The sequence below is a fragment of the Pleurodeles waltl genome, chromosome 3_1, assembly GCF_031143425.1.
Source record: "Pleurodeles waltl isolate 20211129_DDA chromosome 3_1, aPleWal1.hap1.20221129, whole genome shotgun sequence".
Classification (NCBI taxonomy): domain Eukaryota; kingdom Metazoa; phylum Chordata; class Amphibia; order Caudata; family Salamandridae; genus Pleurodeles; species Pleurodeles waltl.
The window spans coordinates 238,803,478-238,827,864 of NC_090440.1; the positions used below are offsets into that span (position 1 = coordinate 238,803,478).

A 24,387-nucleotide genomic window follows, 5' to 3' on the forward strand; every position below is an offset into this window, starting at 1 on the left:
TTACCAGGTAAAGGTTAGACATATAGGTGACTTATAAGTTACTTAAGTGCAGTGTAAAATGGCTGTGAAATAACGTGGACGTTATTTCACTCAGGCTGCAGTGGCAGGCCTGTGTAAGAATTGTCAGAGCTCCCTATGGGTGGCAAAAGAAATGCTGCAGCCCATAGGGATCTCCTGGAACCCCAATACCCTGGGTACCTCAGTACCATATACTAGGGAATTATAAGGGTGTTCCAGTATGCCAATGTAAATTGGTGAAATTGGTCACTAGCCTGTTAGTGACAATTTGTACAGAGAGAGCATAACCACTGAGGTTCTGATTAGCAGAGCCTCAGTGAGACAGTTAGGCACCACACAGGGAACACATACATATAGGTCACAAACTTATGAGCACTGGGGTCCTGGCTAGCAGGGTCGCAGTGACACATAACAAACATATTGAAAACATAGGGTTTTCACTATGAGCACTGGGCCCTGGCTAGCAGGATCCCAGTGAGACAGTGAAAACACCCTAACATACACTCACAAACAGGCCAAAAGTGGGGGTAACAAGGCTAGAAAGAGGCTACTTTCTCACACTTACCACCCTGGAAGACACATGGAACTAGTTGGAGGCCTCTGGTATCTGAGTTGATGACTCTCAGCGCTATAATGACGGGAGAACTCCTCTGCCTTTGGACAATCAAAAACTGTGACATGGGCCCGACAGAAGCAAGTGGTCCCCGATCTGGAGCAAATAAAGAAAAAAACTGTTGCCATCACTGACACCCTGCCCAGCTCCAGCCCAAAGGTTGAGGGATGTCAATCGTACAATGAGGAAAGCTCTGTTGCCACCTGGCCCTCTGGACAAGACTCGCTCCCCTCACCAGATGTCACTCCACAAACAGATTTTATCAGGTAATCTTCCTTCACCTGTAGCATCCTGATACTACGCCTCACCCTGATACCACGTACTACTGAGTACCGACCCATTTAAACTAGTCTTCCATCATAAGGACACTTGTTGAGGCGGATCTGCCCTCACAACATGAGTATGATGGTGGCACACGGTCGCAACGCTCAAAACCCACCTTCTATGACGCAAGCAGACATTCCCGGGTTGCATCGGCCACACGGTTCAAGACTGATGAACAGACACCCACAGTTATTCAGCGCAGGGAGTGACCTCTGTAACAAGGGCCAAACAGTCCTGAAGTAGCAGCTTCAGGCCGTCCCCTCATCCCCCAATACTACCTTAATAATTGGTTTGGGTGACCACTTGTTTTTGTGCACTTCCCTTTTTGCATTTGCTATGTTTGTAGTTACTAATGTCGACATTTGGGGCCAGGGCAAAAAGTACGTCCTCTATTGGAAAATGGGTAGAGTGGTTTGGAGGGAGTTTAGTTTGCGAGGCAGAGGGAGTGGCAATGTCGGTTGTGCATATGTCTGTTGAAGGTGTGGGTGCCTGAGGGTCTGGTGTATGTGCTGTATGCTTTATATTTTGTGTTTTTACTGATTGTTGAGTGGGTGAGTATGGGAGTTTGTGTTCAGTATGTGAGTGTGTGGATATGTCTGCTGTGGAGGTGGTATGTGTTGTTGTGTCTGTGGGTGTGCTGCTGGTGTGTGGGTGTTGGTGTACTGGTGGGTGTGCTGACTGGGTATGCTGGTGGTGTGTGTCAGTGTTAGTGTAGTGGTGAGTGTGCTGACTGCGGGTGTGCTGGTGGTGAGTGTGGATGTCAGTGTCCTGGTGGGTGTGGTGTCTGCAGGTGTGCTGGTGGTGTGTGTGTGTTTGTGTCATGGTGGGTGTGCTGACTGTGGGTATGCTTGTGTTGGTTGTGGTAGTGGGGTGCGTGGTGTCTGCATGTGTGTATCTGTGCTTTTTGCAATGTCAGTGTGAGGACGTGCTGCTTGTGGTCGTTGTAGTGGGTGTGTGCAAATGTTTGAGTGTACTTGGGATAGGGCAGGGTGGAGGGATTTGGGATTGGGAAGGGGAGGGAGTTTTGGAACGAGGTTGGGGTGGGTGTGAGGCTGTGCTCAAGGCCAGACAGGGCACCGTAAATGCCATCCAGATAAACCAGTATCAGGGTATTCTGGCCGGCCAGCCCCTGGATAGCATTCAGTAATGCGGTCTGGCCTACAGCGATCATCCTTAAAAGATCAACAGCCTCCTAATTGAGCACAGCCTGGGACACAGGGGCAGGGCGGTAGTGCCTGCAGCAAAGGTGATGCCACCCCTTTTAGGGATGCTGCTATGGTCAACAGGGGGGCAGCAAGAGGGAGGGTAGAGATAGAAACGTGGATGGCGGACAATGACTCAGGTATAACAGGTGCTCCAGGGTTCACCATTACTGGTGACTGGTCTTCATTGGAGGCCTCCGAAAAAGATGTTGAGTCACTGGTGGCCTCCATGCCAGTCCCCTCACCCTCCGTGCCACTGACTCCCTCAGTGTCCATGGTGTCCACATCAGAGCCACAGTGACCAGTTTCATCCCCGCCAAAGTGGCTGCTGTCATCTTCGCCTTGCCCAGACAATGCTGAAAAGACAGTTATAACAGTTTGATGGTATTTGTGCAAATACAATTGGATTTGAACTTTGATCACACAACATTTGCTCAAAGTCTAGAAATTCCCCATGCTAGCTCATATATCATGTATGCTTTTGTCTCTTATACACTTGTAGTCCCATGACAAAGGGCTTCGACAGCATGAGTAAACACATAGGTCATGAGGCATTTCTAACCCACTGCTATACAGAGCTCAAATATATTCACATTTCCAAAAGAGCCATGTGTTGGGCTTGAAACTGACTTCTCAAGATGGTATCCTACAACATCTATGTGATGTAACTTTCCATCTGCAAATGTCCCTTTAAGTATCACATTTCTCCCCATCATTGATTTCTCACCTGGACAAAACTAAGAACACCAAAATGTTGTTTGGGGGGAAGTGTAACTCTCTTACTAATGTGGACACATTCCTGTTTGTTGCAATCAATAGAGTTTGGCATACAATTTCACTTCGTTTCACACAGACTGCCTTACATGCACATTTGTGAAGGACTAAGGCGTCATGCCAACCTTCTACTATCCACATGACCTGAATAGAAATTGGCTGTACAAATAGGTTTCAAACATGTTCCAGATTAGGAATTATGCCACTGTACATGTTTCAATACCTTTTGGAGCAGATGCTCATTATCATTGTGTCATAGCACCAACTAACCAATGTCAAGTCTGATATATCAACTGCATACACAGTTTGCAATGTCACCAGTAGCAGAGCCTACACGACCTACTAAATTTGGTGAAGGAGCATCCCACCTGACCCAATCATTAAATGGGGCATGTTTGGTCCTACTGTCCCTCATGAAATGAAAACAATGAAGGTACCCCTTTGTCCACATGCAACCATGTGTCTGCTCAAAACAGTACTTGCCTTGTGATGAGGAATCTAGTGGAAACCTTTAGCACAAAGCAATACAGCAGACACAGCATCAGACTGTCTGATTAACTTTCACCTCCAGAAATACTCATGTTCATTGAATGTTTGCCAACCGCCATGTTGATAACACCAACAAATTAAGAGAGAATCTGCCAAAACCAATTAAGGGATGGGGTTAATTTGTAATACACAAACACAAAATTCCCTTTATAGATATTTTAGTATCAAGCCCAGAGAAGTGTTGCTGGCATACCACTACTGTTTCTCAATTATGATATAGTGGTTATGTTCTAGCTGTGTTAGAACCTATCTTAGAGATAAACAACACACCTGTTTCAATCCTTTTCTTGTTTATATTAATGATATTTTCATTTATTGTATGCTCATAAGAAATATTAGAAATATATTCAAAACAATCCCAAGGTACTTTCAATTCTTACTTCATTAGCTTTTAACATAAAACTTTTGTTTTTAGAACCTATTGCACAATATTCATAATAAAAATATAAAAAACTTCACAATCTAAGCTACACTCATACAGTACTTTGTATATAAAAATATCCTTATTTAATTTTTTCATAAAACCTTTTGTTAATAAAACCTTTTGCACAATATATGCAAATAAGAGTTGCTCATTTGCAAGTGTTTATAAAAAAAAGTGTCAATTTTTATATTTTTAATTGATTTAGTTATACATTTTAATATGAATATCGCATACAATAAATTAAAATATCATCACTATAAAAAAGAAAAGGATTGAAACAGGTGTGTTTTTTATCTGTAGGATAGGTTGTAACACGGCTAGAACATAACCACTATATCATAATTGAGAAACAGTAGTGGTGTGCCAGCAATACTTCTGTGGGCTTGATATTATTAAAGATATATATAAAGGGAATTTTGTGTTTGTGTATAACGGTCATGTTGATGTCATACAACATTGCTGGAAATTAAAAAGGTTAAACAACAAAAGTAGCTACAGATAATAACTTACCTGCTTGACACTGCTGTTCGGCCTTCAACTACCCACCAAGGGTCAGGTAGGCCACTGCTAGAATGCAGACCATTAGGTGGGACAGGGTGCAGCACACCCTCTTGTATCGTTGAGAGGACAGCCTGAACTGGCATTCTGTGGACTTGCATATCAAGTGTCGCAGGTCCTCCCACCTCTTTTGACAATGCAGGCTGTGCCGCTTATGGACCCCCAGGGACTGCACCTTCTTCGCAATGGCCTTCCATATTTCCCGCTTTTGATGGGCGTTGACCTGTATGGATGATAGAAAAGAAAAAGAAGATAATTTGTGAGTGATTTGTTTTGTCTATAGTGTTGTAACACAATTTTGTAGCATCACTCACATTCATTCACCAAACAGTAACTCCATCTTTTTTTTTTTTTTTTTTTAGAACATTTAGAGGTTCCTAGGAAATACTGATTTGCAGTGTTTGTTTGAGCACCCTCAACATTATCTCCTCATGTTATCACTTCAGGACCAAAACATCATCTAGGCCAGGGCTATGAAACAGTTCATGTTGTGAGACGCATTCCTGATTTCTCATAATCACTGTGAGCTACTACAGGCTAAACAACCTGTACAATCCTTGTACATAAGCCCACACAGAGCTACATTGTCTTTAGGTCTAAACTCCTAAGAGTCAGAACGCATAGTTTGCATCACATACAGTAACCAAGGGCAGCAATAGCAGGGATTTGGGGGATGTATGCACAATTGTGTCTAGGAATGGGACATACTCGTGTGAATGATTGACAGCCTGTGGCATTTGAACTTACAACACAGAAAATAAGTTACCCTGTATATGGCACCATGACATGTATGAAACCACATAGTGCATTCTCCATGGGCTGTTATTCCACTTGACAGGACACCATCAGACAACTCCACTACTTTAAAACATTATCTGCCTCTTAACATCACTATCATGTTGATACTGGCTACATGGTGTCACTCATGCTACTAGTGACACTGTCTACTGGTCACTGGTAGTAAGGGGCCTGCAGTTTCTCTGATGAAATTGGAATTATGAGATACATGGACAGATATTAAAGCTTGTCATTTCAGGTGACTTTACATTTCTTTGCACAGACAGTGGCAAACATAGTTCGGTCTACAGCAAAATCATTAATTTCACTCCACTCCAATCACAACACTTCACCCATGACCAAAAGGGACAAATAAGGCTGTGGACAAAAAATGAAACAAGTTAGTCAAACATTTCACAGTCCGATATGTACCTGTTCCTCTGGGGTCCCATAGAGCTGGCTGTACAGGGACAGGACCTCCCTGTCAAGGAGCTGCAGTTCCTCCGTGCTGAAGGCAGGGGCCCTGTCACCTGCTTTGCCCAGCATCCTGGGTCCCAGAGGTCGGTAACAGCAACAACAAAAAAATGTCTGTTGGCTGCAGTGTTAGGAGGCAAGTGAGGTTTTTTTCAATACACCACGTACAAGTACACAGCGGATGCGATCCGTGACAGAGGCAGACACAGGCATTGACTTTCGTGAATAGCCACCACACACGTAGCCTATGGAAAGGACCATTGTAGAGGGTACCACCTACTATACGGTCAACTTCCACCGACGGCCTTCGGATAGCCAATGTCCTGAGGGCAAGGTCAGGCATCCACCATTGTAGGGTGTGAAGCTGTGCATTTTTCAATTGTTAGTGTGTCACCAGCACTCTAAATGGAGGCTAGTGTATTTCTAAATGTCAGATATGAATGACACTGTTCTTGGCAAGATCCGACACAATAAAATGGGAACCATGACTTTGTTTAACATTGATAGTGCCATGGGGGAAGTAATCTCAGTTGACAGAATTTTGAAACCATTTTTTAAAAAAAATTGTGCAAATAATACACTTCAAATGTTTTATTTGCACTTAATTACAACAATAAAAAGAAAACAGAAAAATGAGTTTTGAAGTTCCAAACATTTGATAACAATGTGTTTACATGTATTACACAATGACATTTCAAATGTTACCAAGGCTTAAGATGTGTGTTGATGTTAAAGGTATGGTGTGACCATTTAAGCTGATATTTTCTTTTCCATATATGCAGAACTTTGAACCCAGGCATGGGGAGGAGATGATAGCCTCAGGTGTTCCGTCCCTTTTTCAAACCTTGGCACCATGGAGGAACGGGATGTCATAAAAAATGTCAGTTAAAGAGGCAAACTATTCTGGATTTGTGTTAGCAGTTGGAGCCTGATCTCCTGCCTCACATTATGAATCCAACAACAATAACACCAATAGTGAAACTCACTGCAGTATTTCATTTTGTGGCCACTGGCTCTTTTCAATACACTGTGGCAGTATCTGGGGGCATGTCCCAACCAACTTTCAGTGGTGTTCTACAATAAGTCCTTGCTTCCTTGATGAGACATATAAACAGCTACATCCAGTTCCCACTTCAACAAGATTTGGCCACATGAAGGGAACATTTTACGCTTTGGGTGGACCACCACATGTGGTTGGAGCAATAGATGGCACTATTATTGCCTTGATGCCACTACATGTAAGTGAACAGGTCTACCGCAATCAGAAGAACTTCCATTCCAACAATGTGCAAGTTGTCTTCTTACTGGATTTATACATCTCAAGTGTTCATGCCCGCTTCCGGGGTCCACATATGATTCATTTGTACTACAGAACAGCAACATACGCCTGCAGATTTCACAACTTGGACCGGAGTGGGCGTGGTTTGTTGCAAGTACAATATGACTTGAGGATCATTTGCCTGAATCCTGGTTTAGGAAGTGACAATGGTTTGTTATATTATTAATCTGTTGATGTGTTGCTTCCATGTAGGAGACTCAGTGTATCCTAAACGACCAAGGTTATTGGCGCTGTTGAGGAATCCGACAACATCAGGGGAAGTCCGCTTCAATGAGGCCCATGGAAGAACACAGAGGCCAGTGGAGTGGGCTTTTGGGCTCCTGAAGGTCAGGTTTAGGGGCCTGGACAAGACAGGTGGAGCCTTCCTCTACTCACCCACTAAGGTGTGCCAAATCTTGGTTACCTGCTGCATGCTCCACAACATCGCCCTGCGATGGAACATCCGTACAATGCAGAGGAGGGAGACCATGAAGAGCTACCAAATGAGGGTGTTGTAATGCCCAATGACGATGACAGTGGTGAAGAAGAAGGAGTTGACCTATGTCAAGATGTGATTGACCACTTCTTCACCTGAGTGTAAGCTTACCTTTACAATTTGTAACCTCCAATATCGAAACAACCTGTGACATAGGGAACATATCAGTCTGCAATGGTAATTTGGTAGGGATGGTCAGTGCAGGAAAGTCCAATGCAAAGATGTTAGTGGATCAGAGTTTCCCTACATTCACTACTTTGGTTATTGACATAGATTAACTTTGTTTGTGCTAAGTATGTGTGTCCTCCTAGCTTGTCATTCGAGTCAAATTTAATATGTGAAATCATAAATTTTCCCTTGATATTCTGTTTCAGGGACGTTCACCATGTCATCTTCATTTGGACATTTCTGAGATGTGACATTTGCAGGGATAGGTTGCTGTTGGAAAGTACAAAGTGAACATGTGTTGATCCTGGGACAGACACCCACTTGGGATGGGCAAATCCTGTATAGAGACAACCTGCACTCTGATAGAATACAAGTTCAGGAGATTGTATTAGACTTGTTTTCTGTGTGATGGTGCCATCAAGGCAATATGTGCCACTTAATTTGCTCAGACCACCTGTCTGTCGAGCCCTAGCATGCTGTTCTTCTTTCATATTGGCTAAATTTTCCATTTGTGTTAATTGGAGGTAGCTGTTGTTGTATTTCCTCGTAGCTGATAGAACCTTTTGTTAGCACACACTGAATGGTGGTTGTGTCATTGCACCAGATACTGCCACAGTGTCCTGTAATGGTCATGTGGGCTCAATATTGTTACTGCCATGATGTAGATTATTGGAGTTATTGATCTAGGATTTCTTTTGTGAGGACCGGATGTATGGCTCCAACTGAGGTCATGAATCAATGATAGTTTGTATATTTAATTTGATCCCATGCAATATTTCCTTTCTTCCATGTTGTCAAGGTCATAGAGCGTCCACATCTGAATGGCACAGACTATTGGGTTTATGCAACTCCTCTCTGGTTTCTGCAATGACTTGTTAGCTACATATGTATGTTCCCAGTACATTATGAATTGCTTTTATTTTGTTTGAATGAAAAGGGTAACACATTACCTCTTGGTTATTTCAAATTTTCATTTGCAAATAAATGTTCACAAGAATTGACAACGTGATGGTGGAAGACAGATGTGACAAATGAAATGCCATAATAATTCCAACAAGAGTCTTGAAGTTTGTTTCCATACATTTATTGCATGACACAAAAGAATAGAAAAGTGAATCAAAAAATGACAAGATGAACACAAAATGTCTCTAGCGGTGGATGGAAGTATGGTAGTAGAGCCAAAACAGCTTGGAGTTCAATGTACAAAATACAACTGTCCTTAAGAAGGTAAATGTGTCCCTGAAATAGTCAACAGAGTGAATGGTGGACATACACTGGAGGAAATTAGGACCTGCGTCTCTTGGAGGTGGTAGTGGAGGTCTTGCCATCCTCTCCTGTTGGTCCGTATGACTGTCCCCTCCAGAGAGGAGGAGGAGGTGGGCACAGGTGCAGGCACTAGGGTTGGAAGAGCAGCCTCCTCATGTTGCAGGGCCTCTCTGTCTGTGGCTGGCAGAGGTGTACTTGGGCCAGATGTAGAGGGAACACAGACAGGGGAGGATGGAATGGGGAAAGCCCTGCTCACGTGGTGGTAGGTGTTGTAAAGCTTCCCAGTCATGGAGCTCATATTTTCATTGTTGTTGCGTATTTCCAACATGAGCTGCCTCTGTACCTCCTTGATCTCCTGGAGCTTAGTTAAAACCTGACCCATCACATCTTGGGACTGTTGCACTACTCCCAAGTCTAGGTCAATGGTGGTCTGGCGAAGATGCCAGTGGCCTCACTTTGCTGGCAAACAGATTTGTTCCCACGACTCCTACCCCCACTACCGTGTGCACTTGAGGCAGTATGCCCCATCCCATTGGGTCCTGGCATTACTGGAGGTGGTGTTGTTGTTGGCTCAACAGCAGGCAGGACTGGGAGCACAGGATTGGTGTGTATCTCCTCGGTCGACAGGAAGTGAAGGTGTCCTCATGCTGAGATGGTGTTGCAGCTGGGATGAGAGGTGTAGGCATGGGCCGAGTGCCACTCACTGGAGTTGTCTGGCCAGATAGACCAGATGGAGCACCTTGCTCCAGATCATCCAGACTTGCAGGAGTGGAGTCCTCAATAAAGGCTTCTCCTGGTCTGGAGTGGAGGTGTCTTGGGTGGTAGACGGTGGTCCAGTGGCCCAGGGGGTTGGACCCGAGAAGGATAGAAAGAACATGTAATCAATATCTACTTTGTGCATTTTATATGTTTTATCTTCAAATGGGCAAACCTAAAAAAGTAGAAACAGAGTGATAGACTGATTAGGCCTTTGTGTGTTTTTCATTGTTTAACACATGCAGGCTGATTACACAGATGCAAACTCTAGTGCTGACGTTGTAGCGATATCCTGAAATGCAAAAGTGTTACATGTAGCAGACATTCAACCCAACACAGTGGTGAGTAGATTAGAGTACTGGACCATTCCAAGGCCTATGGGAGAACTACAACCAGTCCTCTGAGCCTCCAGCTGATGCTTGGAGGCCAGTAAACGGACTCTCTCCCCCCGCAGGTTGTTCCACCTCTTCCTAATCTCCCCCTTTATGTGCAGATTGTTAGATACAGCACTCACTCTGTCACCTTTTCTGGACCACATTTGCCTTTTCTCAGATATGTTTTTCTGAGATAAGGTATTTTGTATGTGTGCTCCAAACAATTGTGGCTGTCCTCTAATGATGTCATCCACCATGACAGATAGCTCTCCCTGAAATGTGGATTTCTCCTCCCTGCCATAGCGAATAATTGTGAAAAAAACTATTGCCCAAAATGATGAAGGATAATCCACACAAATAATATTGACAAAAGGCACAGAGGGAGAGAAACACAGAGCACAAACCTGGCTCTTTTGTGGCAATACCTACATCCATATGGTCTGCCACAGTGTGAAGGTAAAGGATCATGATCTGAAATGGAGTATGTTCTATAGTGTGTTTTGCAGGTGTTCACAACTGTCGAACATACAACAGACCATTAGCATCAAGCGAATGGCCACAGCCATAGTACTATTCTGAAGCGGTCCGGCGACGGACTCCCGCCCACAGGGGCCTGCAGCTGAAACCTGGCCAGCACGACTGTGTGACCTAAATAGGCTCTGCGGGATCCCACTGTTAAGATGGGAATGGAGAGCCTACTTGTCAGCATTGGAGTCCGCTGCGTCAACTGCGGGATGCAGCTTGAGCGACAGAGGGGATGCTGTCATTGCGGTCTTCTGCTCAGCCGCAGTCTATTCAAATACAGCAGACGGAAGACTGTCAACCTGACGTCTTTTCGGGTCTGTGACCATCGCGGGTTGGCGGTGTAACCACCAAGATCTAAATCACGCCCTAAGTCTTTGAAATCATCGCAAGAGCGATGATGACTATGTTTCCTGAAGCAACATTTCTGATATTAAATGAGAAACTTGTAATAAAGTTTATATTTTAATATGATGTATATAGTATATTCACTCCATCTGTTCGGCGCCAAGGCACTGTTCTCTAATTGTTGGGTTTGCAGCAGTATTGTTTGATGGGCATAGTTGAAAAAGTGTACATTTTATAGTGTGACTTCTGTAGTAAACAATTGGGTCTTGTCCATGATGGTCAGAGGGGTACTCAAGTCATTCCACTATCCATTTGTGACTGTCTGTAGTTAGTGAGCCAGTGATGCAGAAAGAGCAAAGTTCCGGATTGCCCTTGTTGTCACCCTGCCTAGTGTGCCTCATTGGTAGAGTCTATGCTCACAGTGTGATCTTTGTGGAAAGCGATGGGTGTCATGACTCAGGTTGGGATAAGTGCTTTAGCCATACAGCTGTAGACTTTCAAAATAGTGATGTAGATGTGTTTGAGATAGGCTCATACTTGTCTGTAATTTACCATCTCCAGCTAGGCTCTAAATTGGTGCATTAAGTGTAAGCCATTTGGGAGACGGTATTGCAAGGCCATCCTGATTGGGGTGGGAATGTGAGGCAGCTGAGAACAGCCAAGTCTTTACAACTCTTCATTATATTATACTATGGTACTGACATTTAAAGCTCATATTATCAAGATGTCTTACTAGTATATAGTGTAGTCTACCATATCTCTCAAATGTATACCCAAAAGAACCAGGAATTTTGGTTGTAGATTTTGGCAAGATCAAAGTGGTTAGCAAACAGTGTTCTGTGGGACTGGAACATGTGGTAGAAATATAAAAAAAACAATGTTTGCACCAGAAAGCAGTACGCACCCAGGTTTACAGTATTTAAACAGAAAAGGAGTATTGCAAGGAGCCTGTCACTTGCAATGGTGCATCCACTAAATTTACCTTTTACTCATGTGGCCCGAAGAATAAATAGATGATGCTCATCTCCCTAACTTATAATATTTATTCAAGTGGTAATCCAAGAATACCAAAACACTTGTAAGGAATGCATTCATTCACCGGATATGATTTTGGAGCTGATTAACCAGTTAATTAGGCATGAGTTCCACGTAGGTTGTGGTAACATGATTTCTGTGTTCAAGCCATGAATTCTAAACATTTTTCACTGGGTTTTACATGGAAAATGCAACCAGCAGTGTTTAAATATTACTCCAATGAATGGATAACACATTTTACCTATTCATTAAATCTTAATCATGTTACTCTAGGTTAGCGGACAATAATCCACAAACAACTGTAATGTTTGTTTACCAATAACTGTGTATTTTGAAAACTAATGTGTGGAGGGAGACCGAACAACTAAAACAATTAAAAATATTTGTTCGCTCAGACTATTCACTACTGTCAAGAGTGGTGTAAAGCCTGTAAGGAGTGGCTGGCTGTGTGCAAAGCCAGCTTTGACTGAATCTGTACACAGACTTACCTAACACTCTTCAAACCTCTGCAGAGGAAGGCAAGTACACTCATTCTTACTACCTTTTAGAGGAGTGAAGCGTCCAACTTTAAGTCACTGGAAAGTGGCTAAGTTAACGATAATGAAATTGTCAACTGTAATGAAATTGTCAACTGAATTAGTATCAGGCTTTTGCCATGTTTACTCCTCACCTGTCTCCTCTCGGTCATATTGTGGGTGCTCCAGCAATTCTTGTTCAAGAACTTCTTTATCCGGGGGTGTCACCTGGCTGCTCTTCCCCTGGATGCTGATCTCTTCTAGAACCTGTGATCCTTCATCTGGAGAGTTTGCTCCAGAGCGAGAGGTGCGAGGCGGAGCAGAGAAGGATGAGAAAGGTGATGGAGTAGGGCTGACAAATATAGTTGAGGACTAGGTAGAGGACCAAAAACGGGGATCCATAGAATTGGGAGGAAGGATAGATGTGAAAAGGAATGAGGAGGCAAGAAGAAATTCATGGCAGAATGAGACATAAAATATATTACACATTGTTTATGAAGTTACAGTTAGGTTCAGATTAAAGACAGATGTGTAAATCGTTGAGAAGCAATGTGATTGCTCTGCTGTGATTGATTACAGGTAATAAAAGTGTAACTTGCAGGGAGGTGACATGTCTGGGGTTATACTGTATGGAATTTAAAGGGCAACCGGATTAGGGTAGCTGAACTAGGACGTAAGGTTCATGGAGGTGGCTTTTCTTAAAATAGGCAAGATATGGCCATTCCCTTGAAGCCATCTGTAGAAAGATAGACATTATTCTCTTTGGTCTCCAGTGCCATCACATAAAAGTGTATCACAAAGACTTTGACCTTAATAATCAGCTGTTCTGAGGACAAACCAGTACGAAGGCTACAGCATGGGCCCCTTATTGGAGTTATAAGTAGGACATAAGTGCAGAACTTGCTACTACCAGCTGCCACTAAATGATGCCTTGGCACAGTAAGGAAAACAAATAGTCAGCCAGCATGTTACTCTAATAACAACTATTCTTCAGCTAATCCAATGTTAAACAGACCCATAGTAAGAAATATGCTTGAGTCATTGTAAGACTCATATGAGACAACTTTCTCCAATCACCTAGCAACTGCAGCTAATGTAAATTCTTTTTTCTCTGGCTCCAACCAACCAGAGCAAGATAACTTAAATGTTTCACACACAATCCTATTTTGAGTTCACATACCAAATATGACTCTGGTTGATACCTTTTTCAAACAATCACAGCACAGCTGCTACCCCACCTCTTAACCAATCACAACATTTAGCCGACATCTCCACTACATGGCTACCACAGAAGTTTAATACCACTCAATGCTGAGTTTCTACTCCTGCAAAACTTTCTGACTGCACCTACTCAACAAGAGAGTCCACAAGTTGAATATATCATGAGCAAGACATTTTTAGTGCAAAGTGTGAACCTATCAGCATTTGATATTTTAATAAATGTAGTACTTTTCAAATATCTTTGGTATGAATAGACACTAATTCTCATACCACCAGACACATGAATCCTACCCAAATCACATCCACCCCTTTCCATGTTTTCCCTGATTGCTCTTGTATTGTTAGTTAGCTGTTTGTTCTTCTTCAAATCCACTCATGGTCTCCATGCCCCTTTATTTTTTGTTCCCCAAACTGGTCTTGCTTTTCCACCATAATTTAACTTGTAGCATTTTCTGCCAGCAGGCTATAAATGCATAAATCCAAAATAATACATTAACTATAGTGAACTAAATAAAAGCAAGTAGGGAACAAGTAAGGAATGTTTCTATAAAAATATTGAATAAAGCAAAAATAAAAAGAGATGGACCTCTAATCAATAAACAGGTAGACCAATAGGAACTGCCTCAGAGGCAGTAAATATAATCAATCAATATATTTTAGTTCCTCATTTAAGTACTCTGGGTATGAAAAATTGTTCCAGACTTTTACAAAAAGGATTTGGAAAATATATAAGGGTTTGCACAGATATAGGGCATCAAATGGACCAGTCAATCTATATTCTAGTGCTCTCAGGGAAGTAGAGGTAGTTTAAGAAAAACATTAGCAGGCATTTGTAGGAAATAGGTTTACGCTATATAAATAGCGATACATACATGTAACAGAAGTACGTTTTGGCTAAGAATTGGAAAAAGGAAGGTGTGGTATAAAAAAAAAAAACTAAAATGATTTATACCAGAAATTAAGGATAAGATGCTGACTCTACCCTATTCGTTTCACAAGACAGCTTATCAGGGATCCCTGACTCTAACTTGGGGCAAAGGCTCCTATCTCCCTGCTAGACAGTGTGATCGGATACTGACAGTTGTGAGCAACAGTTGAACAATAACAGGGGTGAGCTACCACAAAAGAGAAAATGGAATCTCCAGTAAATGGGTCTCTATCCAGAAGGGTAACACCCAAATATACTGCATAAGGTTCGGGAAAAGGTGGGAAAACAAGCCATCAATTAATAATAACTATTCGCGCTTCACCTATCTACATTCCTAAATGGCATTAATTCAATGTGGTCTGCCTCAGAAAAAAATTATTCAAATTTTATTATTTACAATTTATTTTTTTCTTACAATTTTTCCTATTCTCCACCAGCAATACAACAGCAATAACACAATCAAAACAATACAGTAAAAAGGATTAATCACCCTACTAGCAGATCACTGACTCTCATTGGAGGGGCATGGCCAAGATGGCAGCCACATTGAACACTCAGTAACTGAGCTCCATGTGAGCTAGATATATATCCTACATTCTTGAGTGGCAACCGGCCCATTAGTGCCCCTTTTCTGCCGCACCACTTTTCTGGAGTGTTGCTGCCGGGCTAAAACACTGGAAGCCCTGTGGAAGCATGATGTGAGCTGATTGATAGACAGTGGTGAGGGGGAGCAGCAGAACAACTAAGCCACGAGGGCCTCTACCTACAGACAGCACTACAAAGGCCAGGGCTGCTGCTAAACCGCCCCGAAGGGCCCTGGAGATCCCAACCCTGGGCAACCAGCCTCCCTGGTGACTGCCTTCTGGGCCCGAGTTACCTACATTCAATATCCACTTCTTCATTCATTTTTCCTACAGTGTGACTAAATGACCTTGATACCCAGTTGATTGACCAACACATTGGTTGTACTTGTACTTACCTGCTGAAGAGTGGAGGCTTGCTCTGCTGACTGTGATGAGGGCAATGTGACTTGCTATGCCTTCACTGCCTCCTGCGTTGCACAGATTGATTTCTGCATATAGCTAGTCCAGTGTCGGGTATAAGTGATACTCAACAACTTGACTCCACACAGCATTACTTTCCATCAATTATAAAGTGCACAATACTTTAATTTGACGCTCACGTCCCTGGCCTGCACTGTTTGTACTGACCGTGATATCCTAGGCAAAGTCCAGAGTGGGACAAACCCATTCCAACTGGAACCTTGCTACTACCTGCACTCTGTTCACTTCTGGCTCTAGTGTTTCATCATTATCCTCCTAAGCTCATCTGTGCTCTCCTACAATGATGGGGAAGCCCAAAACTACAAAAGCACTGAACACTGGTGCGAATGAAGCAACATTTTCCACTCCCACTGACAAGACCCTTTACAGCCTGTAACACCTTGAAGCCACTCTACAGGTGCACTCTGCTCAATTTGATAAGATACTCCAAGCTATCAAGGACACTAAAACCTATCTAGAAGTCTGAATCAACATTGTTTCCCTAGATGTGAATTTATTACAAGCTGATCGCCGCAAACTGGTTGATCGAGTAAAGGAAACGGAATCCTCTCTACCGCAGTGAGGCCGACAGTACAAGATCTACAAGACCAGTTGAAACAGGTAGAAGAAGAAGTTGCCACTCTACATCGCAGAGCGGAAGATGCAGAAGGTCACTCTAGATGTAATAACATCTGCTTATTGGGCTTCCCTGAATGCATTGAGGGCCCTAGTGTGGAACTATTTCTTGAAAAGTGGCTGTCGAAAAAAGTCCTGGATGACAAGGTGCCCAAATTCTTTTCTGGTGAGCGAGCACATTATACGCTGGGCAGGCCACCACTTCCAGGAGCTCCACCGCGTCCCATAATAGCTTGTCTGCTCAACTACTGTGACCGAGACCTGCTGCTGCAGCAGTCTTGTACCAAAGGCCCCTGACAATATGAAAATGCAACGATTAAAGTGTATTCTGACTTTACAAGGGAGGTACAGCGCCAAAGGAATTCATATGTCAAATTTAAACAACATCTCCGTGAACTGGAACTGAAATATGCTCTACTGTTCCCAGCAAAGCTTTGAGTAACTGATGGTGAAACGGTGCACACTTTCCACTCGCTGGAAGATGTATGGACATGGCTTCATGTAAGAACCTGACAGATGCTTAGACGGAGAACTCGGGGACCGAAAACTGGCTGACCCCCAAGTCAAGGCAGCGCAAAAGGAGATCTCTTAAGGCAAAACCAACCAAGGACCAGGTGGCAGTCCAGCAGACTAGGGCAACCTCAGAAGCCTCCCTTCATAGCATGAACTCCTTCACCCTCCTGCACACCGTGCAGTTGTCAGAGTCAGGATCAGACTCAAGTGGTTTGCTTTCCTTCACCACCAGGGCCCATCCGGGTCTGAAAATCACCCCATGCTCAGCCGATGACCTGTAAGGTAAACCCACCTGATGGCTGAGTGGAACCATGCTCCGTTAGGTTCTGACATCCTACATAGAGGTAAGCTGCATTAAATGGAGGGGTCTGGATGCCACACCATCTGCCACGGGCTCACACCATAACTGCCTTCAGACTATACTTGCCCTGCTCCCACCAGACTGTTCCGCATGGACATGACTATATGGCAGGCAATTGTTATGTGCCAGTTGATTTGTTCGAGGGGTTGGGGCATGGTGCCGATGGGCATTCAGGCCAGGGATAGGGGAGTTGTTTTTTATAACTGTTTAACTGTTTTTTATTATTTGGCTGACTGGGTGTGTGGTTGGGGCACTTGGGGGAGTGGGGGATGCAGGACTGCTAAGGTGTACAATCTGAACACATGGCCACTACATTTAGTGCACTAATGTAAAATATCTGTGGTAAAGCTACCCCTCTAGGAGGCACATGATTTATGCATATCTCCTACGTAGACACATACATTATGCTTGTCTCCAAGAGACCCATCTCACCGCAGGGGGCTTCATAAGGTAAACAGGAGATGGAGTAGGCAGGTGTATGGCATAGGGTACTTGGATTATGTCCAGGGTTCTTATCTGGATCGCTCCGAAGGTACCATTTGTAAAATCCAGGGTTCTAGTTGACAAGGAAGGTCTGTATGTGGTATTAGAAGGCACTCTGGACAGACGCCCCTTTTATTTAATATCCCTCTATGCGTCCAACACTGCCAAAGACGCTTTCTAGACACTCTCTCTCCAACAATGTTACTTGCCCCACAAGATGATTTCAACTGTGTACATAATACTGACTTAGACAGTTCGCTACCTCCATTATCAGGCAGAGCAGTTATACAAGTAACAAAACACTTTCAGCAATGGTCCAGGTTATCCTATTTATATGATATTTGGTGCTTGGGATATCAGGGGGAGAAGGAGTAAAAGTATTATGCACTGGGGCATCAGGTACACACTCGACTAGACTACTTCTTTCGTAATACTGATTGCTGGCTTCTTATATGCAGTTCTGAATACCTGGGTAGGACCTTCTCAGACCACAACCCACTCAGGATTGCATTTCAGTGGTAGAGAATAAGGGCTCCCACCCCCACATGGGGGCTTAGCACGGAAGCCTTGCAGGACACAGCTTACAAGGACACATTAGCTGCGCACATTTCCACATATTTTGCAGAGAATGCGGGATCAGTGGGGTCCTGTGGATTAGAATGGGACGCCAAGAACATAGTTATGAGGGGGCACTGCATCACCACAACATGGAGCACTAGATCAGCTCTCACTTGGAGTGCAATAGAACTGGAGATTCATCTGCGGACCCTGGAGCTTGAGTCGCCAATACCGGCAAGAGGTGAAGCGAGTTGGGGACTTGGACTATAAGTCTGCAATAACCTGCTAGCATGCCGATGGTGACAAGCCCGGGTGCACACTGGCATGGTTACTGCGATAAGAGACCCTCAGGACTCTGGTGGGCACCATACACGACAGTACATGAGTCATTAGAAATACTCAAGTAGATATTAATGAGGTATTTGCTCAATATTATGAGCGAATATGTTATCCGCTAGTGAACTTCCCTTAGCACAATTGTAGGAGTACTTACGAGTGGGGGCCCTTCCTTGCATAACACAACTGCAATTACAAGACTTGGAACAACCTCTCCAGATAGCGGAGATTTCTTTAGGGATACAACAGATGGTGCAGGGAAAGACTTCTGGTACTGACGGGTTCCCTATGGAGTACTATGCAGCCTTTAGACCCAGTCTTGCTCCTCGTCTGCTTGAGTTCTACCAGGATGCACACCACCAGAGTACTTTGCCGGACTCCTTAAGTGAAGCCCTCATAGTGGTGCTCCTGAAACCAGGTAGGGACCCCCTGGAGGTGAGCTCCTATAGACCACTGTAAATGTTTAACATTGACTATAAAATCTTAAGCAAAGTCCTTGCCAATAGATTACTCCCGATGCTTGGCATCATTGTCCATCCGGACCAATGCAGATTTGTGCCCAATAGAGTAACATATTTCAATATCCGGTGCCTGTGTCACATAATGGATGCACTGTCCGAGAAGGCTGGCCTACCAGTGGCGGTCTCCCTAGACTTTGAGAAAGCATTTGATACGCTGAGTTGGTCCTACTTATTACAGGTGCTAAAGATGTTTGGGATGGGTCCTAATTTCTTAAGTTGGGTTACGCTCTTATACGCAGCCCTGCGGGCGCGAGTCTGCACTGGACATCAGATCTCATGTTTTTTCTCCATACGACAAGGGACTCGCGAAGGATGCTCCTTATCACCAGTACTATTCGTCTTGGCAATGGAACCACTAGCGGCCATGCTACACATTAGGGGACCAGAGTGGGGCATTAAGGTGGGACTGGTCTGGCATACTGTGCCCCTATACACGGACAATGTTCTATTATGCTTACTAGATCATGCCTCTGCACTGCCAGCCAATTATGTCCTGCTTGATCGCTTTGGGGAATTAGCTTGCCTCAAGGTGATCTGGGGCTAATCGTGCATATTCCCTCTATGTTGGATCGAACAGGGGTGCTGGGATGCACCAGAAGGAGGGCATCTCCCTTGGTCTTTTGAGACTTTTCGATATCTCGGTGTGAACATTAATCACAAGGACAAGGACTTACTTGATGGCAATCACGGTAAAGCCTTAGCATTAATTCGCCAATCTATGCATTTCTGGACGCAATTGCCCCTCTCACCTATGGTCAGAGCATCAGTGACTAAAATGCTGGTCCTCCTGCAACTCCTATATTTCTTTGCAGCCCTGCCAGTAATACGGGCTAGAACCTTCTTCAAGTCTCTGAGACGTCTCGAGTCTGAACTAATGAAGGGACCTGCACAGAAGTGGGTCTCGTTGCCTGTTCTTCAACGCCCTTCCTTTGAAGGGGGAGTTGGGGTCCCGGATCTAGAGTTGTACTTCGCAGTGGCTCAGTTGCATGCGTTGGTTAGCTGAAAATAAAATGATGGAGAGTGGTCTAGTTCAAGCAGACCCGAGAGATATGGATCTTTTAGAATGGCTTTTCTCCCCGGATAGACGAATTAGGCGAAGGGGTAAACTTGTGTGTACAAACAAGCTCATATGGAATCATTATATTCAACCCAGATACGCCAACCCTCCTATGCATTACAGCTGCCTTTGTGGAGCATACTGGCTATGAAGAAGCTGCTGAGGGTCCATGATCCCTCTCAGTGGCCTGATGCTGGACTTACCCAGATGAGTGACTTATATAGCGATGGGGCCCTGCTATCCTTCCAGGGTCTGCAGGAACTTTATAACATTGGGGTGGACATCTTCCTTGTGCACACCGCTATCAAGACGACAATCGCAGACATATGGGCTCCAGGTGCATTTAGGTCTGAAATGTTTCTGAAATGCTTCTTGATGCACTGGCTTGGCCGTCGGGTGGTATCAATTTTGTATGCAGCACTGCAGGCAGGTAGCAGTAACTTACTGACCCAGAGCAAGCCCAGATGAGATGATTGTTTGGGCATGGAACTAACCTCCAAACAATGAACCATGGCCTTGGAACAAGTAAAGCGAGTATCATGTAATGCTCATTTAAAGTTTAAGCAATTTAATTATCTACATCAAACGTACCTTATATCGCACCGCTTCCACAAAATGTTTTCCGCTGTATCCTCAGCATGCCCGAGATGTGGCCATGTGGATGCCTCATTTATTCACATGGTTTGGGAGTGCCCTCCATTGCTTTGTTCCTGGACCCAGGTATTGGAACAGGTGCCCCCAGTCATTGATGTTCAGCTGCCGCTAGACCCGCTCCTATGTCTATTGGGGATCACGAAACATACTAAACACAACAAACATTACCTGAAGCTAGTAGACCTGGCAGTGGTCTTCTACAAGAGACTGATTGCCATGAATTGTAAAGCCTACCAACTACCCACGGTTGAGTGTTGGCTATGATAGACTCATAAATAAGCCCTGGCAGCGGCAGATGCCATAATGCTTGAACGTAGGTCATGAGTGGGTGGAGGTGTGGCTATAATATGTGACACATATGTCATTAGACTGTTTGACAAAATGCGCCCTGCCAAGGATGGATAAGGTACTCGACTGGATCAAATGTATCTGCAGTCTGTCTCTCCTTCACACATTGGGCCACAAAGCACCACTAGGGGACCCGGCCTCTTCCTGGATGGTGTTCGATGAGATGAGCCCACGCTCCTTCCCACCACTCCCTTGCCTTCCTCAGAGACACTCTGCCAATTGGAGCCCCTAGGTATATGAAAGTGTCCTCTGATCCCTGAGGCCCACCTGGACCCAGATCATGGTATGGGACCATAGCAGCCAGACAGTTTTGATTTCACTTGGAAAAACAATGAATATTGTTGAAATGTTGATTTGTTTATGTTAAATGATGTACAGATTGGCTTATCCTTAAGGTACATAGGTACAGCATGTCTCTTAGGGACTGCCCTGAGCCCTTCCCCCTCAATGTATCTTGACACCCCAAATGATAGCCCACCCCATATGATTTGCTACCTGACTGTTATTATTGCTGAAAGAATATGAGGAATCTGTTATCACACCTTGTCTCTATAAGTATACACGATTGTATCCCTATACATGTGTGATGATTGAAAAACAAATGGCAATAAAGATTTTTTTTTTAATCACGGTCTCTCATTCATTACCACACCACACACACTCCATACAAGCATTTTCCATGTCCCCCAGAACGATAATCTTCAACAAATAACCAAGGAGAACACTCTTCATTAGTTTTCCATTGTTTTTGTTTTGAACTGTGACCTTCTAGTCCATTATTCTACATGCTCATCAACCCCTTTGAAGGCAGACACAAGAGGACTGTGAAGGGAAGTTTTTCAACTGATGCACTGCAACCTGGACAGAGAAGAACTCTACGACTATTTTTTGCAAAACTAGGGGGAATATGAAAACGTGATGGCTGCTTTGGAAGACCTCAACATTGGTCAAGGCACATTTCAGTGGATTTCAAATTGTTTTAACCACCTTCGTCAGGACCTAATACCCAGAATTTTTGTACTTTGACCCAATGTAACAAGTACGGTCAATACATATGTGGGTCCTACATCAATAATATATAGCAAGCTTTAAGTGGTATTTTTTTCTGTATATCCAAATCACTCATCCTCTGTCCAATAGATCACAATGGGGAGAATCAATTCCCCGGTAGTCCAATATTAGGTCCACCAATCAAACAATACTCAAATACCTTAGTTGACCAGTAGCAATAATTGAACACCCTATTTGGCCTGTCATGATGAGTACTCTTTGTTTTATCAATAGCCTTTAGAACTGAAAAACTGAGGTCTTCCAAAGCAAGCAGCACATTTTCCTATTCCCCTGAGTGTTGCGAAAAATAGTTGTAGAGGTTCTATGTGTCCAGGCTGCAGTGCATCAGATGAAAAAACTTGTGTCCAGGCTGTCGGTCCTTCGTAGCCCTCTTGTGCCTGCCCTCAAAAGAGTTGATGAGTATGCAGCATGACAGGTTAGAAGATCACAGTTCAAGACACAACAAAGGAAGTTTAATGAAGAGTGGTCTATTTTTCAAAGATAATTGTTCTGGGGGACATGAGGACTGTGTGTATGGAGTGTGTATGAGTGTGGTGATGAATGAGAGACAGTGATTTGCGGGTGGGGTGATTAGTCACTTTTACTGTATTGTTTAAATTTTGTTATTACGGTTGTATTGCTGGTGGGAGAAATTTACGAACTGTAGGGGATTGTCTGAAGAATAATATACATAAAAAAGGGTAATGAAAACATGAAATACATGAAAACAAGAAAAGTTTTAAGAAAAATATAAATTATGATTAACAAAATGTGAATGAATTTTTCTAGGTAAGACTACATTGGATTAATTGCATTTATACATTTACGTCGGGTAAGCGGAAATGGTTATTATTGATTGGTGTCTCTAATAAATGGAGCCTAATGAGGCGAGAAAAACAAAGAGAAGATCAAAATTCCTGTGAGCATGTCTATGTTTCACTACCACTAACCCCATAACCATATTTGGAGAGTCGAGGTGAACTAATGCTGTGTTAGGACTATGAACAGTGCAGAGATCCTGCAAAACCTTGAAGAGTATGACGGATCGGAACACTTGGTGATGCACAATTGAAAAATATGTCTTCTGAAACCCAATTCTCACAGATTATTGTTAATCCACTATATAGTTTCATCAGTAAAGCTGAAAGTGAGTGGGAACGTTTTGGGACATTTCTTAATTTACTCTCTGTAAATGACAGTACGCTACCACATCATGCTTTAGTAATATATTTATGAAAAGTGAGTGTTTAAACAAAGTGAGAAACACTCCTGCCCTTATGGCAATGCTATTAGTAAACTAAGAGGCAAGTCATGGATCATGTGTATCCTACATGTGGGCTAGATTGTTGTTATACAGGGAACAAATGTTTAATCTATTTATTCAATCAAAATAGGTTTTTTGTACAGCAGAAATGCCTAACTCACATACTTGAAGGTGCACTCATATTTGCCTAGAATCACACAATTTGAGACCGGTTTATGGGTCAAGTACATTACAGTTAGGTCTAGTAGATTATTCAAATTATTCAACTTGCAAGTCTACTAACATTTTAATGATTTTTCAAGGCCTGAACTATGTGTGAGGATGAGCTGATGGCCCAAGGGCCCACAAAAGATGGAGGATTTACTGTTTTGGAGAAATTGAAATTGTGGAGAAAAAAATGAAGAAACTAAGCAAACAGATTGTTATGTTTGATGAACAGGGAATGTAGAAAATGTAGTGTTACAGCGGAGGCCCACTATTTGGTTTCTGTAAATATGTACAAGTCAGACACCAAGCACTTCCTGATAGTGATGCTTAACTGAATGCAAAGAACACTTTGTGCCTACAAGCCCTAGGACAGGCCTACATTTTTTAGTTGGTTTTCATGTTGGTAAGGTAAGCCTATTCCTCATCCATGTTGTAGTCGTTCCTTATTTTGAAGGCTCTACCTTCTCTCCAGTATATCCAACAGAGGGCTGCTCTATTCATTAAAATACCTGAGTCCGGTGGCTAAGCATCCACTCTGTGTTTGATCTCATGATCATGAGTTCGAATTCTAGCAACAATTCACACTCCTGAGGTGGATAAAATGATTACCATTTAGTTGGGTAACATGTTATTTGGCTCCAAGACACTCCAAGGTTGAACCTACACTTTACAAATACACATTATTTTATTCTGTGG

At 43.4% G+C, this 24,387-nt stretch overlaps 1 protein-coding gene across 1 annotated transcript in view; it reads right to left on the reverse strand.

Moving 5' to 3' along the window:
- LOC138283986 (myosin-13-like) overlaps positions 1–24,387 on the reverse strand; it is a 346,976-nt gene that overhangs the window by 177,261 nt on the left and 145,328 nt on the right. The window contains exon 12 of the mRNA XM_069222310.1: positions 12,667–12,883. Within this exon, the coding sequence (XP_069078411.1) occupies positions 12,667–12,883 (217 nt within the window). The remainder of the gene's footprint in view (positions 1–12,666; positions 12,884–24,387) is intronic.